Source organism: Eleutherodactylus coqui, chromosome 1, assembly GCF_035609145.1.
Source record: "Eleutherodactylus coqui strain aEleCoq1 chromosome 1, aEleCoq1.hap1, whole genome shotgun sequence".
Taxonomy (NCBI): Eukaryota; Metazoa; Chordata; class Amphibia; order Anura; family Eleutherodactylidae; genus Eleutherodactylus; species Eleutherodactylus coqui.
This window is the reverse complement of record NC_089837.1, coordinates 381,320,692-381,333,843: the sequence shown is the minus strand read 5'-3', so window position 1 is coordinate 381,333,843 and position 13,152 is coordinate 381,320,692. Positions and strand designations below refer to the sequence as shown.

The following is a 13,152-nucleotide window of genomic DNA, read 5'->3' as shown; positions in this document are numbered from 1 at the left end:
GTCCTCTAGGCCTACCCCTACCCCTCAGCATGCTGTATTACCAGTAGTGCAGAAACAGAATGCTGTAATTAAATGTCCCGCTTATTGGCCTGTGGTTGGAGGCTGACTTCGCTTACGGAATGCACAGCAGAGCCAGGAAACAATTTTGCGCACGCCTGTAGTGAGACGTAGGTGCATATGACTGAGCTAGTGGAATTCACAGCGCAGAAGCAGTCAAGTGGCCAAAGGCCAGTAGTAGGCCTTAAGTATTTTGCTTCTATTTTTTTAAAATGCTGAGCTGATACAGCAGACAGATACTGTAGGCAGCGTATAATATTATGTATACTGTTTCCCTCGGGCGGGATGACAGCGCTGATGTAACAGAGACAGCAGATCCAGGAAACAATTTTGTGCAAGCCTGCTGTAACGCTTAGCTGCGTATTAATTAGGACTACTACCCCCAGCAGATAGATACTGTAGGCAGCGTATAATATTATGTATACTCTTTCCCTCTGGCAGGATGACGGCGATCATGTAACAGAGACAGCAGACCCAGGAAACAATTTTGCGCAAGCCTGCTGTAACGCTTAGCTGCGTATTAATTAGGACTACTACCCCCAGCAGATAGATACTGTAGGCAGCGTATAATATTATGTATACTCTTTCCCTCTGGCGGGATGACAGCGCTGATGTAACAGAGACAGCAGATCCAGGAAACAATTTTGCGCAAGCCTGCTGTAACGCTTAGCTGCGTATTAATTAGGACTACAACCCCCAGCAGATACTGTAGGCAGCGTATAATATTATGTATACTCTTTCCCTCTGGCGGGATGACGGCGATCATGTAACAGAGACAGCAGATCAAGGAAACAATTTTGCGCAAGCCTGCTGTAACGCTTAGCTGCGTATTAATTACGACTACTACCCCCAGCAGATAGATACTGTAGGCAGCGTATAATATTATGTATACTCTTTCCCTCTGGCAGGATGACGGCGATCATGTAACAGAGACAGCAGACCCAGGAAACAATTTTGCGCAAGCCTGCTGTAACGCTTAGCTGCGTATTAATTAGGACTACTACCCCCAGCAGATAGATACTGTAGGCAGCGTATAATATTATGTATACTCTTTCCCTCTGGCGGGATGACAGCGCTGATGTAACAGAGACAGCAGATCCAGGAAACAATTTTGCGCAAGCCTGCTGTAACGCTTAGCTGCGTATTAATTAGGACTACAACCCCCAGCAGATACTGTAGGCAGCGTATAATATTATGTATACTCTTTCCCTCTGGCGGGATGACGGCGATCATGTAACAGAGACAGCAGATCAAGGAAACAATTTTGCGCAAGCCTGCTGTAACGCTTAGCTGCGTATTAATTACGACTACTACCCCCAGCAGATAGATACTGTAGGCAGCGTATAATATTATGTATACTCTTTCCCTCTGGCGGGATGACGGCGATCATGTAACAGAGACAGCAGATCCAGGAAACAATTTTGCGCAAGCCTGCTGTAACGCTTAGCTGCATATTAATTAGGACTATTACCCCCAGCAGATAGATACTGTAGGCAGCGTATAATATTATGTATACTGTTTCCCTCTGGCGGGATGACGGCGATCATGTAACAGAGACAGCAGATCCAGGAAACAATTTTGCGCAAGCCTGCTGTAACGCTTAGCTGCGTATTAATTACGACTACTACCCCCAGCAGATAGATACTGTAGGCAGCGTATAATATTATGTATACTGTTTCCCTCTGGCGGGATGACGGCGATCATGTAACAGAGACAGCAGATCCAGGAAACAATTTTGCGCAAGCCTGGTGTAACGCTTAGCTGCGTATTAATTAGGACTACTACCCCCAGCAGATAGATACTGTAGGCAGCGTATAATATTATGTATACTCTTTCCCTCTGGCGGGATGACGGCGATCATGTAACAGAGACAGCAGATCCAGGAAACAATTTTGCGCAAGCCTGCTGTAACGCTTAGCTGCGTATTAATTACGACTACTACCCCCAGCAGATAGATACTGTAGGCAGCGTATAATATTATGTATACTCTTTCCCTCTGGCGGGATGACGGCGATCATGTAACAGAGACAGCAGACCCAGGAAACAATTTTGCGCAAGCCTGCTGTAACGCTTAGCTGCGTATTAATTAGGACTACTACCCCCAGCAGATAGATACTGTAGGCAGCGTATAATATTATGTATACTCTTTCCCTCTGGCGGGATGACAGCGCTGATGTAACAGAGACAGCAGATCCAGGAAACAATTTTGCGCAAGCCTGCTGTAACGCTTAGCTGCGTATTAATTAGGACTACTACCCCCAGCAGACACGCAGTAAACTGAAGACGGTCACAGGCAGTCCAAATATAGTATTTTTCCCCAATTTTTTGGAAAAAGCCCACTGCCTATATAGCCTGTATATCTCTTTCCCTGCCTCACCAGTACTGGCCCTATACTCTATACAATGACTGCAGACTGCGGAGCAATGCTCTGCACGGCCGATATACAAAAAATAAATAAATTGTGCAACACTGCTAAAAGCAGCCTCAACAGTACTGCACACGGTCAGATGTGGCCCTAAGAAGGACCGTTGGGGTTCTTGAAGCCTAAAATAACTCCTAACGATCTCCCTATAGCAGCTCCGGCACCAGCAGCACTTTCCCTGATCTCTGTCAGAATGCATCTGAGGCGAGCCGCGGGAGGCGCCGATTTATATACTCGGGTGACACCTGATCTCGCCAGCCACTCACTGCAGGGGGGTGGTATAGGGCTTGAACGTCGCAGGGGGAAGTTGTAATGCCTTCCCTGTCTTTCTATTGGCCAGAAAAGCGCGCTAACGTCTCAGAGATGAAAGTGAAAGTAACTCGAACATCACGTGGTACTCGCTTCTAGTAACGAGCATCTCGAACACGCTAATACTCGAACGAGTATCAAGCTCGGACGAGTACGTTCGCTCATCTCTAATGATGTTCACTTTTGTCAACAACTATATCGCCCTTACAAAGGGCTAATACTGAGGGGGAGCCTAGACAACCCTTTATAAAACTTCAGCAGTCCAACCATTAACCCATTATTACTGTCCATTCTTTTAGGAGGCATCTTTCTTCAGACTAATCCATTGAAATCAGTCGAACAGTGTCATTCAGTAAATATCAGACTGTTATTGATGACCTGTAATGATCCAAAGTTATCATTAGACAATATATCAATTTCTAACTTGGGTGTTTGTGTAGCAAGAGAATTCTGTATTTTTTTTTAAGTTCTCCTATATAAAAAATAGCATTTTCAGACAAGAACATTGAATTGCAATTAAAAATAAAGGAATTTTCCAGGACTTTACTATTGATGGAGTTGTCCTGAGGAAAAGTCAGCAATAGATGTTCAGGGTCTGCAGCCAATGCTAACAAAGGCGGAAGCAGACAACTTAGTGGTGTCCATAGTGGTGCAGCTCCCACTGAATTCAATAGAAGCTGTGCCTCAATTACCAAACCAAGCTGCTGCACTATAGCAGACAGCTCGGTCTTCAACAGCAACAGGTCTGGAGAGCTGATCATCAGGGATTGCCAATGGTGGACCCCCACCCCAAACAACTATTGATGCCCTATTGTGAAGATAGGCCTTCAATAGGAACATAAGTAAGGCCAAAAACACATATGTCCCTCCAGTTCAGCCTATTACCACCCAATGTTGATCCTGAGTCCATTGCAACTTGTTGGATCAGCTGAAACTTGAAGTGGTGGATTTAGAATCTGATGTATCTGTGCTTCCTTTCATAGGAGATAGACAATCCCCCTACTCCCTATAGTGTAATATATAGTGTCAGGAAGAACTGTACTGTGGTGTTTGTTATAAGAAAGCTGGCTGGTATATAAAAGTAGCTAGATGAGGAGTGGATCAATACCATGAGAGCCAAGGTGATTGAATATAGAAATTCTATTATCAATTTTGGTCTTTGGACCCAGGGCACCTTCTTTTTCGTAACCTCTTGAACGATCCCCTTTTTGCGCTGTCTCCTCTCGTTTTGTCACCCAAATTTTTACCAGTGTAAGCCTATATAGAACTGACCAAATGGGACAAGGAGGAAAGAGGTGGCACTTAGCAGGCCTTCCATGAGGGGCTCCCACAACCAGACAACCGGGGGTACCCACTAGGGGAGGAATCATTGGGCAAGATATAGAAAAGGTTGAAATGTTTATTCATGTTCTATACCAGCAAAGCAAGAGACAAATGTCTCCATCTATAAAACTTCTTAATATTTAATGTCCTATTTTCAAAAGTTGAAAGTTCAATAAAAATCTATTTGAACATGAAAGTAGCTGGATAATATAGAAAGGAGAGCATACACAACTTCCAGAAAAAGTGCAGGTTCTGGGGATAGAGAACAGACTTCCCCCCCCCCCTTCCCCCCCCTCCTCCTCCTCCTCCTCTCCCTTCAAGACCAGAGATTGATTGTTTATTTTTCTTTATTTGGTCACCAGCTTCCAAGAGCCATAACTATTTTTCTGCCGGCGTAACTGTAGGATGGCTTGTTCTTTTGGAGGAACAAGTTGTATTTTTTTTTTTAATGGTACCATTAGCACTATATAATGTATTAAAAAAATAAAATACAATTTTTCAAGTGGGAATAAATAGGAAAAAACACAGTTGTATCATTTGTGGAAGGGGTATTTAGTTTTTATGGTATTCAAAGTGCAGTAAAAATAACGTGCAATTTATTCAACAGGTCAGTAAGATTAACTGCTATTAAAAAAATTGCTTTGTTCCATTTTATCTTTTTTTTAAAAAAAACAAATTGCAATTATATTGTCAGATCCATAACTTCCATAAGTTGGATGGAACCATCCATAACACAGTTGGTGCTCCTGACATTAGTGCTCATACCCTGGGTGCCATGATGCCAGGAGTTTGGGGATGTAGTGCTGTGGCCTCCAATTAGCCACAGCAGTCACTTGCATCCACCTGCCTGTTTACCCATAAGACGGGGCAATGTGAGCGGACCAGGGAAAGGTGAAAAGGATTTTAATTTTTTTTTTTTTTAAACAGGCCCAGGAAAAATTTTTTATACTTCTGATAAAACCCCTTAAGTTCTGTTCTCCAAAAAAAAAATAAAAAATACATATTATATCCCCCTGCGCGGGGTCACTGCGGCAGAATGTTGCCAACTTTAATATTTAAATTCAATAAAACCTGTTGAAACATAAAACCCCTTAAGGGTATGTTTACACAAAGCAGAAATTCTGCATCCAAAACAGTGTCAAAATCTGCAACTTTCATGCGAATTGTGACTCGAAATCAGCTGTCGGCTGTCTGCGCTTCCTTCACCCGATCCCTTGCAGCCTATACAGAGCACAACTCCATTTGGATGTGGAAATGCTGCAGAATTTACCAGACATTAGGCAGCAATTTCCTTCCGGTGCAAACATACCCCTAAAGCGATTCTGATTTAGAAAGTTCAGCTGTTCTGGCAGAATTCTCCTGGCACTTTTAGTTGCATTTTTTAGCAAAAGCCATGGTCCATAAAGAGCTTGACTTTTGCTGAAAGCACATCAAAGGGATCAGATTGTTGGATGGCATCAGTCAGGAGAAAAGGTACAAAAAAGCATTTCCAAGAAATTATATACCATTGAACACCATGAAGACATCATAAAAAGGAGTGAATTTGGCACAAAGACATTACCAAGAACTGAACGTCCCTCAGAAATCGATGAAAAGACCAGAAGAAAAGTGGTCCAGGAGGCTTCCAAGAGGCCTACAGCAACATTAAAGGAGCTGCAGAAATTTCTGGCAAGTACTGGCTGTGTAGTGCAGGTGATAATCATCTCCTGTAGTCTTTATCTGTCTGGGCTGTGGAGTAGTTTTTATAAGATAAGGCTTCTAAGCTGGGCAAAGTTTTGCCAAAACCTACATCAAATCTGTCAAAAGTATGTGGAAGAACATGTTTTGGACTGATGAGGCCAAGGTTGAACTTTGTGCCAAACATCCATTTTGGAGTTATGATTGTAAAAGCCAACACTGCAATTCACCAAAAGAACACCCTTACCCACAGTGAAGATGGTGGAGGCAGCATTAGGTTTGTAGCTGTTCTGCTGATGGAACTGGGGCTTTAGTCCAGGTGAAGGGAATTTTGAAGAGTTCCAAATATCAGTCCATTTTGACACAAAACCTACAGCCCTCTGCTAAAAAGCTGGAGATGAAGAGGAATTTCACCTTTAAGCAAAACCGATTCAAAGCATACCTCCAAATCAACAAAAGAATGGCTTTGCCAGAAGATCAAAGTTTTGGAATGGCCCATCCAGAGCCCAGACCTACCGTAAATCCCATTAAACTTATATGGGCTGACCTGAAGAGAGTGGTACATGACATTCTCTCGCAATCTGACAGATTTGGAGAGCTTTTGTAAGGAAGAGTAGGCAAAGATTGCCAAGTCAAGGTGTGCCATGCTGATTGACACCTACCCACAAAGACTGTTGGTGCATGTTTGGACTTCGCCAGCATTCAAAATTTAGTGTGCATATTTATGCAACCACATTTTTTTTAAATTTTCCATCCTAAAAACTTTACAGTTTGTTTTTCAATGGAATTGTACATTTAATGTCTCACACTAAAGGTGGAAATTGATCTGAAATGATTAGTCTTTGTCGGATTTTTTTTTTTAACATGACAAAAACATGGCATTTTAACAGGGGTGTGTAGACTTTTTATATCCACTATACGTCTACAATCCAATTCATCTAAATGATATGCCATGTTGCTGGTTAAAAAAAATGTATAATCCCTTTATTTCATATTGTAACATTAGAAATTAAACACCACACACGCAGAAGTCCAGGAAAGAAAAAAAATACATTCGGGGTTAAGTCTTTTTACTGTTCCCTACAAATAAATCAATTACAGATAAAGGCCAAGTGATCGTTGTCATTGGTTTAAATAAAAAAAAGTTGGAAATTGTGTCCATGGCTTTAGGACACTGGTCTGAACAAGAGGTTGTGTGTTTGAATCTCTCATTGAAAGCCTATTCCCACTGGTGATACAGCAGCACTGCTCATGTGCTTTAGGTATGGGAAATAAATGGAGTCGTAATGAAAGAATAGGATACTGACAATGTATAGGGAAGACTTTGGATTGTCTATTTAAAAGGTTTATTTAATATGCAATTCATATTCTTCATGTAAGTGCACTTTTCACAAGCTTATTTTTTTTTTTTGTTTAGGGTGCAAATTTTCACTTTTTCTCCCCCCTCAGGCAACCCACCATCTACCATATATAGTTTGGCTGAAAATGCACTAGTCAGTCAACACAAGTCAAAATAATAAAAAGAAAACTAAAGCTGCTAAATTGAATCCCCTTTCACAGACCCAGATAAAAGATTTCCTAATGAAACACAGTATACCTTACAAGACGTGAAGACAACAAATTGTGAAATTATTTTTTTTTGTATCTTTAATTTGTATATTTCTTTGTGCTGTGGCTAAAGTAAAAGGTTGCAAGGCTGTAATATAACATTCCAAGTACTCCCTTCCATCTTTATTAACTACATTATTATTTTGTCCGGCACAGAAACTGTTTTGGGGCTAGAACAGCAGCAATTGCATCACACTGTTTCCATTATTTCAAGTTTTATAAGCAAACTGTAAAAAAAATAAAAAGGAAAAGAGGGAGGTAAAAGACAAAATAAAATAAAACCATACAGTTCCTGATTGAAGGAGATACAGGACATAAACTGAAGCAGAAACGTTAAAGTCTTGAATGTTATCCCGGTAAGATTTCATGAGAGTATCGGTTGTCAAAGACTCAAGTAGGCTCAACTTCAAGCAGTATTAAACACAAGCAAAAGTGATTTAACCCTTAAAATAAATATTTAGGAAAACCTCTCTGTACATACATGTGAAAGATTGTACAACACTTTCACACTAGGGTGGGGGAGAAAGACTTTGTTCATACAAGCAGCAGAAATCTGCTGTTCCAGCCCAATGTCCCAGTGGAAGAGGGAGGCACAAATACAGTTGACTACATGTAGCTGACTATCTTATGGCCTTTGTGGACAGGGACTTCAATATTACTGATTGTTATCCCTTTTTTTTAAGCTTTCCTTTGCCTTTTCGTTTTACAGCATGCCGAATCCCTTGGCATACGTGATAGCCTTTAATAATCTTTCTTTCAGTTTCTCTTTGCTTGAGTACTCTGGAAGTAAAAGGACATTAAAGCATGTATGAGATGTCGGTAACCTGCGGGGAAATAAGATAGAAAGATGTTAAGTACGCAGTTTACGTTGATTACTTTTTTCTTATTATGGATTATTTGAAGCAAAATGTGTTTATGTTGCTGGTTTGCTTTTTAGGTTATTGTAAAAGGACATTCAGACACCTTCATGCAACCATTTTTTAAGAATTTTTTTTTAAAGGGGTTGTCCCGCGCCGAAACGGGTTGTTTTTTTTTTCAATAGCCCCCCCGTTCGGCGCGAGACAAACCCGATGCAGGGGTTAAAAAAGAAAACGGGATAGTGCTTACCTGAATCCCCGCGCTCCGGTGACTTCTTACTTACCTGGTGAAGATGGCCGCCGGGATCTTCTCCCTCGGTGGACCGCAGGGCTTCTGTGCGGTCCATTGCCGATTCCAGCCTCCTGATTGGCTGGAATCGGCACGTGACGGGGCGGAGCTACAAGGAGCCGCTCTCCGGCACAAGCGGCCCCATTCAGAAAAGAAGAAGACAGGACTGCGCAAGCGCGTCTAATCCGGCGATTAGACGCTGAAAATTAGACGGCACCATGGAGACGGGGATGCTAGCAACGGAACAGGTAAGTGAATAACTTCTGATAACTTCTGTATGGCTCATAATTAATGCACAATGTACATTACAAAGTGCATTAATATGGCCATACAGAAGTGTATAACCCCACTTGCTTTCGCGGGACAACCCCTTTAAGTCTGCTATGTTAAATGAGAAATTCAATAAAAATCTCTAATAACTTGGCAATGTAATCACCACTAACTTTAAGAACCAACCTAGCATCCAGCTGCCATCTTGCCATTTAAAAGAAATTCCCTTTAATAGCCCCAAATTACCTTTCAAGAAGCTACTAGCAGAAGATTGCAGCTGTGTTAGTAAATGGCAGGACCCCCCCCCCCCCAAAAAAAAACCCAAAACAAACAATCTTCCCACTGCTGCTTACTACTTACTTTTTGACTCCTAACAAGTTTATACAGTTGTAATAATCATCTACTTTTTAATTGCCATAATCATATTGACCCCCAGAATAAGGGTTCACTCACCAGTATGTGCGTATTTGATGCACAAAATACACTGCTTTTTTTTTTTACTATGTGTGGCCATTTGTTTTTGCTAATTAGAGGGAATTCCCTTTAAGAATCCAGAATTACCTTTCAAGAACCTACTGGCAGAAGATTGCAGCTGTGCTGGGAATTGGGGGGTGGGAGAACACCCAAAACAATTCTCCACTTATTCGGATTTTTCTGGGCGCGTATTGTCCGCTTATGTACTGTGTATTTTACGCACAAAAAACAAACATGCAAGCAGGACCCAACGGATGTCAGAACTAACCCTTATCAGGAGTCCTAGAACCTGTGAAACACAGTGAATACGCATGTAACCATGCATCTCTTATGCACCCATAGACTAGAATAGAAGTATTACATGATAATATGCACCAAAACAGGACAGGCTGCAAGTTTTTTTTTCATACACATGAAAAATCGCATGCTTGGGCACCCCAATGCAAAATAATGGGGTTTCAGTGTTGCTTAATACGTAGCAAAAATCCTCGTCTCCGCAAGCCCTAAGGTGAGCATGTCATTTTTACTCAAGTGAGTGCTATAAAAACAAGTGAAGTGGCGGTCAAGCATATGAGCTGCTGCTCCCTTCAACTCAAATACATCAGTACATTTCTGGTGCATCAACTTAAAGGGCCACTCTGGTGAAAACCATTAATCCCATCCCTGCCTCCCTCACCTCATTGCCTGTCACACTCTGTAGTTCTCAGTGTACTCCAGCCACTTCTCTGAAGTAGCCCCCTGTTTGATGCTTATCAGCCATCATCTTGAGAGAGAGAGTTTTTTTCAAACAGTTTCACATTAATCCCATGATGCATCAGCATAGCATTAGCTGAGGCTATATCATTTTGCCTGCTGTGAGGACAATTTCATTCTCATTACCTGCAATATTCACCTAAATAAGCTACAGACTAAGTATATATTCAGGAGGATGAGCTGTGATCTCCTCTATTATACCTGTGTGATCAACATTCGTAACTGTGACAGGAGTGTCAGTGACCACCTGTAGGCAGCTTCTGAATCTATAATCCCAAGTACATCTGAGCTGGTCAGCAAAATAGATCATACGGCAAACCGGTGGAAAAAGAGGCTGGGAGATACAGGCAAAATTAAAACTATCTCATACATTTACTGGGGAACTAGCTACACCAAGACAGACAAAAAAAAAACAAAACACTAAAGAAATATCACCAGAGTGCCCCTTTAAGGTCACATGTATGTATTAGGCAAATAAAAACAGTTATCAGTGACTTATAAATATTCGGAATTTCACAGTTCCAAGGGCTTACCGGTCTGTGTCAGGGCCATTTTTGGCTATAATCATCTTTAGTTTTCCTAGTCCACCCACAGGTGCTCTATCTGTGCCAGTTGTAAACTGTAAGAACAATCTTTTCTGCTCATCGGTAAATGAATTTACTATATCCCAGAAATCCCTGAAAATGATAGAATTCTATCAGCACAGGTTTTTGATTAACAAATATTTCAGTGAAGGTTATTTAACCCCTTAACACTCCATGACCTACAGTAACATCATTACTAACATTTTAAATGCCCTGAACACCCCCGCGATGAGATTACAGAGTTTTGTTCTGTTGCTATGGTAGCCTGGGGCCTTAAAGGCAAGGCTTGATAGATTGCCTGTCAGATCGCGGTGTAATGTAGTATTATGGTACTAAATTATACTGCAGGAATGATTATTCGCAAGTTCAAACCTCCATGGGTTCTTTAAAAAAAATAAAAAATTATAACTGGAGAAGAAAAAGTTTTATTAAATTAAAAGAAAAAAAAACCAAAGGCCCTTTCCTCACATTTATAGTATAACAAAAAATACATTTTGTATCTCTGTGTTCGGAAAAGTCAGATCTAAAAAGTAATGTGTTATTTATCCCGCACAGTGAACGTTGTAAAAAAAAAAAACAAACCAAAAAACGCAATATAACAATTGCACTTTTAGATAACTCAATCTTCAAGATAAAAATGTAATAAAAAGCGCAACTGTGTACACAGAAAAATAAAGTTATGGTTACCAGAAGATGAGGGTTAAAAATAAAAAAAATCTCTTTGGAAAAAAATTAAAATTAAGTAGTACAGCAAAACACAAAAAGCATACTTTTTGTATTACCGTAATTGTCCTGACCCATAGAATAAAAAGTGATGTCACTTTTGCTGCAGTGTGTACATCAAAGAACCACACCCCTCCCCCCAAAGATGGTGGAATTGCATTTTGCTTTTCCATTTCACTCTGCTTACAATTTTTTTTACGTTTTCAGTAGAAAAAGGACTAGAAAAATACTACTCATTTTTGCAAAAAAACACAAACAAAAAAAAAGCCCTCAGACATCTACCTGGGTGGAGTAATAAGAGGTATAACTTCTTGTAAGTGGGGAAGAAAAACAAACAAAAAAGATGCCTGAGAATGACTATTGCATCCCAGTAGAGATGAGCGAACCTACTCGTTTCGAGTAATTACTTGATCGAGCACCGCGATTTTCGAGTACTTCCGTACTTGGCTGAAAAGGTTCGGGGGGCGCCGGGGGGCGGCGTGGCGTCGCGGGGGGTAGCAGCAGGGAACAGGGGGGAGCCTTCTCTCTCTTCCTCTCCCCCCCACTCCAACCCCTCACTCACCCACGGCGCCCCCCAAATCTTTTCGCCCGAGTACGGAAGTACTCAAAAATCGCGGTACTCGGGCGGAAAAGGGGTGTGGCCGAGTAGGTTCGCTCATCTACATCCCAGCATAGCTTAGCGGTTATATTGTGATCAGTGGTCTCTCACCTAATAATGTGAGAGTCTCTGGTGTAGCCTCCATCATATTCTGTTGTTTCCTTAAGGGCTTGGAAGTCCAAGTTCTGTGGAGAAAACGCTGGAATAAGCAACTCTGACAGAATGGATGATCAAACGTGTTGTATGACACAGGGGATCAGAAAGAAGAATCATCACTTACCCTACTTCCACAGATAAGCAGTTCAATTTCCTCCGGCCTAAATAGATATTTGAGTGGGGACTCATTGGTGACCATGTGAAATCCCCTCCTGAAAGCCTTAAACTGTTTCTCTACAGATTTATTTAAAATGTAATCTGTATAGAGGCTGACAAACTCCTGGAAGAGAAGGACCAGACATCTGAATAAATTCATAAAGACGGCAAAAGTCAGACAACATGTCTGAACTGTGTCCGGTGAATCCGGCTGCATTCTGTTTAGTGCGGGCCGCTGCCACAAGCACACAGGATAGTGCAAGGGGAGCGTATGAAGAATCACTAATACTGCTCTATTTCATCTATTCTTCATTTCATCTCAGGAGCAAACCCGCCGTCATTATCCAGTAACAGCACTCCAAGAGACAACTTTGTATGAGACGTCTAGGAAAGTTCTTATTGCTTGAGGATTTTAAAAAAAAAACACACCACAATCAAAATAGCTTGAGCCCAGTAAAATTGTTAGACACACTGGCAGCTGAATCCTGGGATTTGTACATTCCCCATATTCAGGTCATGTGCTCTAGATGCAGTCTGTGTTTAGCTCCATTGTACTAAATACGTGAAACACTTTAAAAGTGGAACATTTAATTTGAATATCATTAGATGCAAATACGTTGAAGTTTTTTTTATATAATGCTGCAATTATTTAGATTTTACTTATAAAAGATTTTTTTATGGGCAGCCACATTGGAGTCGGTCTTCTTTATAGACCATGTAGAAGGCTCTCTGTGCTTTATAGGAACTGAAATGAATGCGAGTGATTTGTCAAAGAAATGTCATGAAGTATAGCCCCACTCCCCAGGGAAGATGACAAGCACTAAGTGTGTGTGTGTGTATGTGTGTATATATATATATATATATATATATATATATATATATATATATATATATAT

General features: G+C 41.1%; 1 protein-coding gene across 2 annotated transcripts in view; it reads right to left on the bottom strand.

The window, feature by feature from the left end:
* Positions 1-7,417: 7,417 nt before the first annotated feature.
* UBE3A (ubiquitin protein ligase E3A) overlaps positions 7,418-13,152 on the bottom strand; it is a 49,669-nt gene continuing 43,934 nt past the window's right edge. For both annotated transcript variants that reach the window (XM_066579167.1, XM_066579176.1), the window contains exons 8-11: positions 12,225-12,380; positions 12,056-12,129; positions 10,573-10,716; positions 7,418-8,220 (exon numbers count right to left, since the gene is read on the bottom strand). In XM_066579167.1, coding sequence (XP_066435264.1) covers positions 8,100-8,220; positions 10,573-10,716; positions 12,056-12,129; positions 12,225-12,380 — 495 coding nt within the window. In that variant the 3' untranslated portion in view covers positions 7,418-8,099. The remainder of the gene's footprint in view (positions 8,221-10,572; positions 10,717-12,055; positions 12,130-12,224; positions 12,381-13,152) is intronic.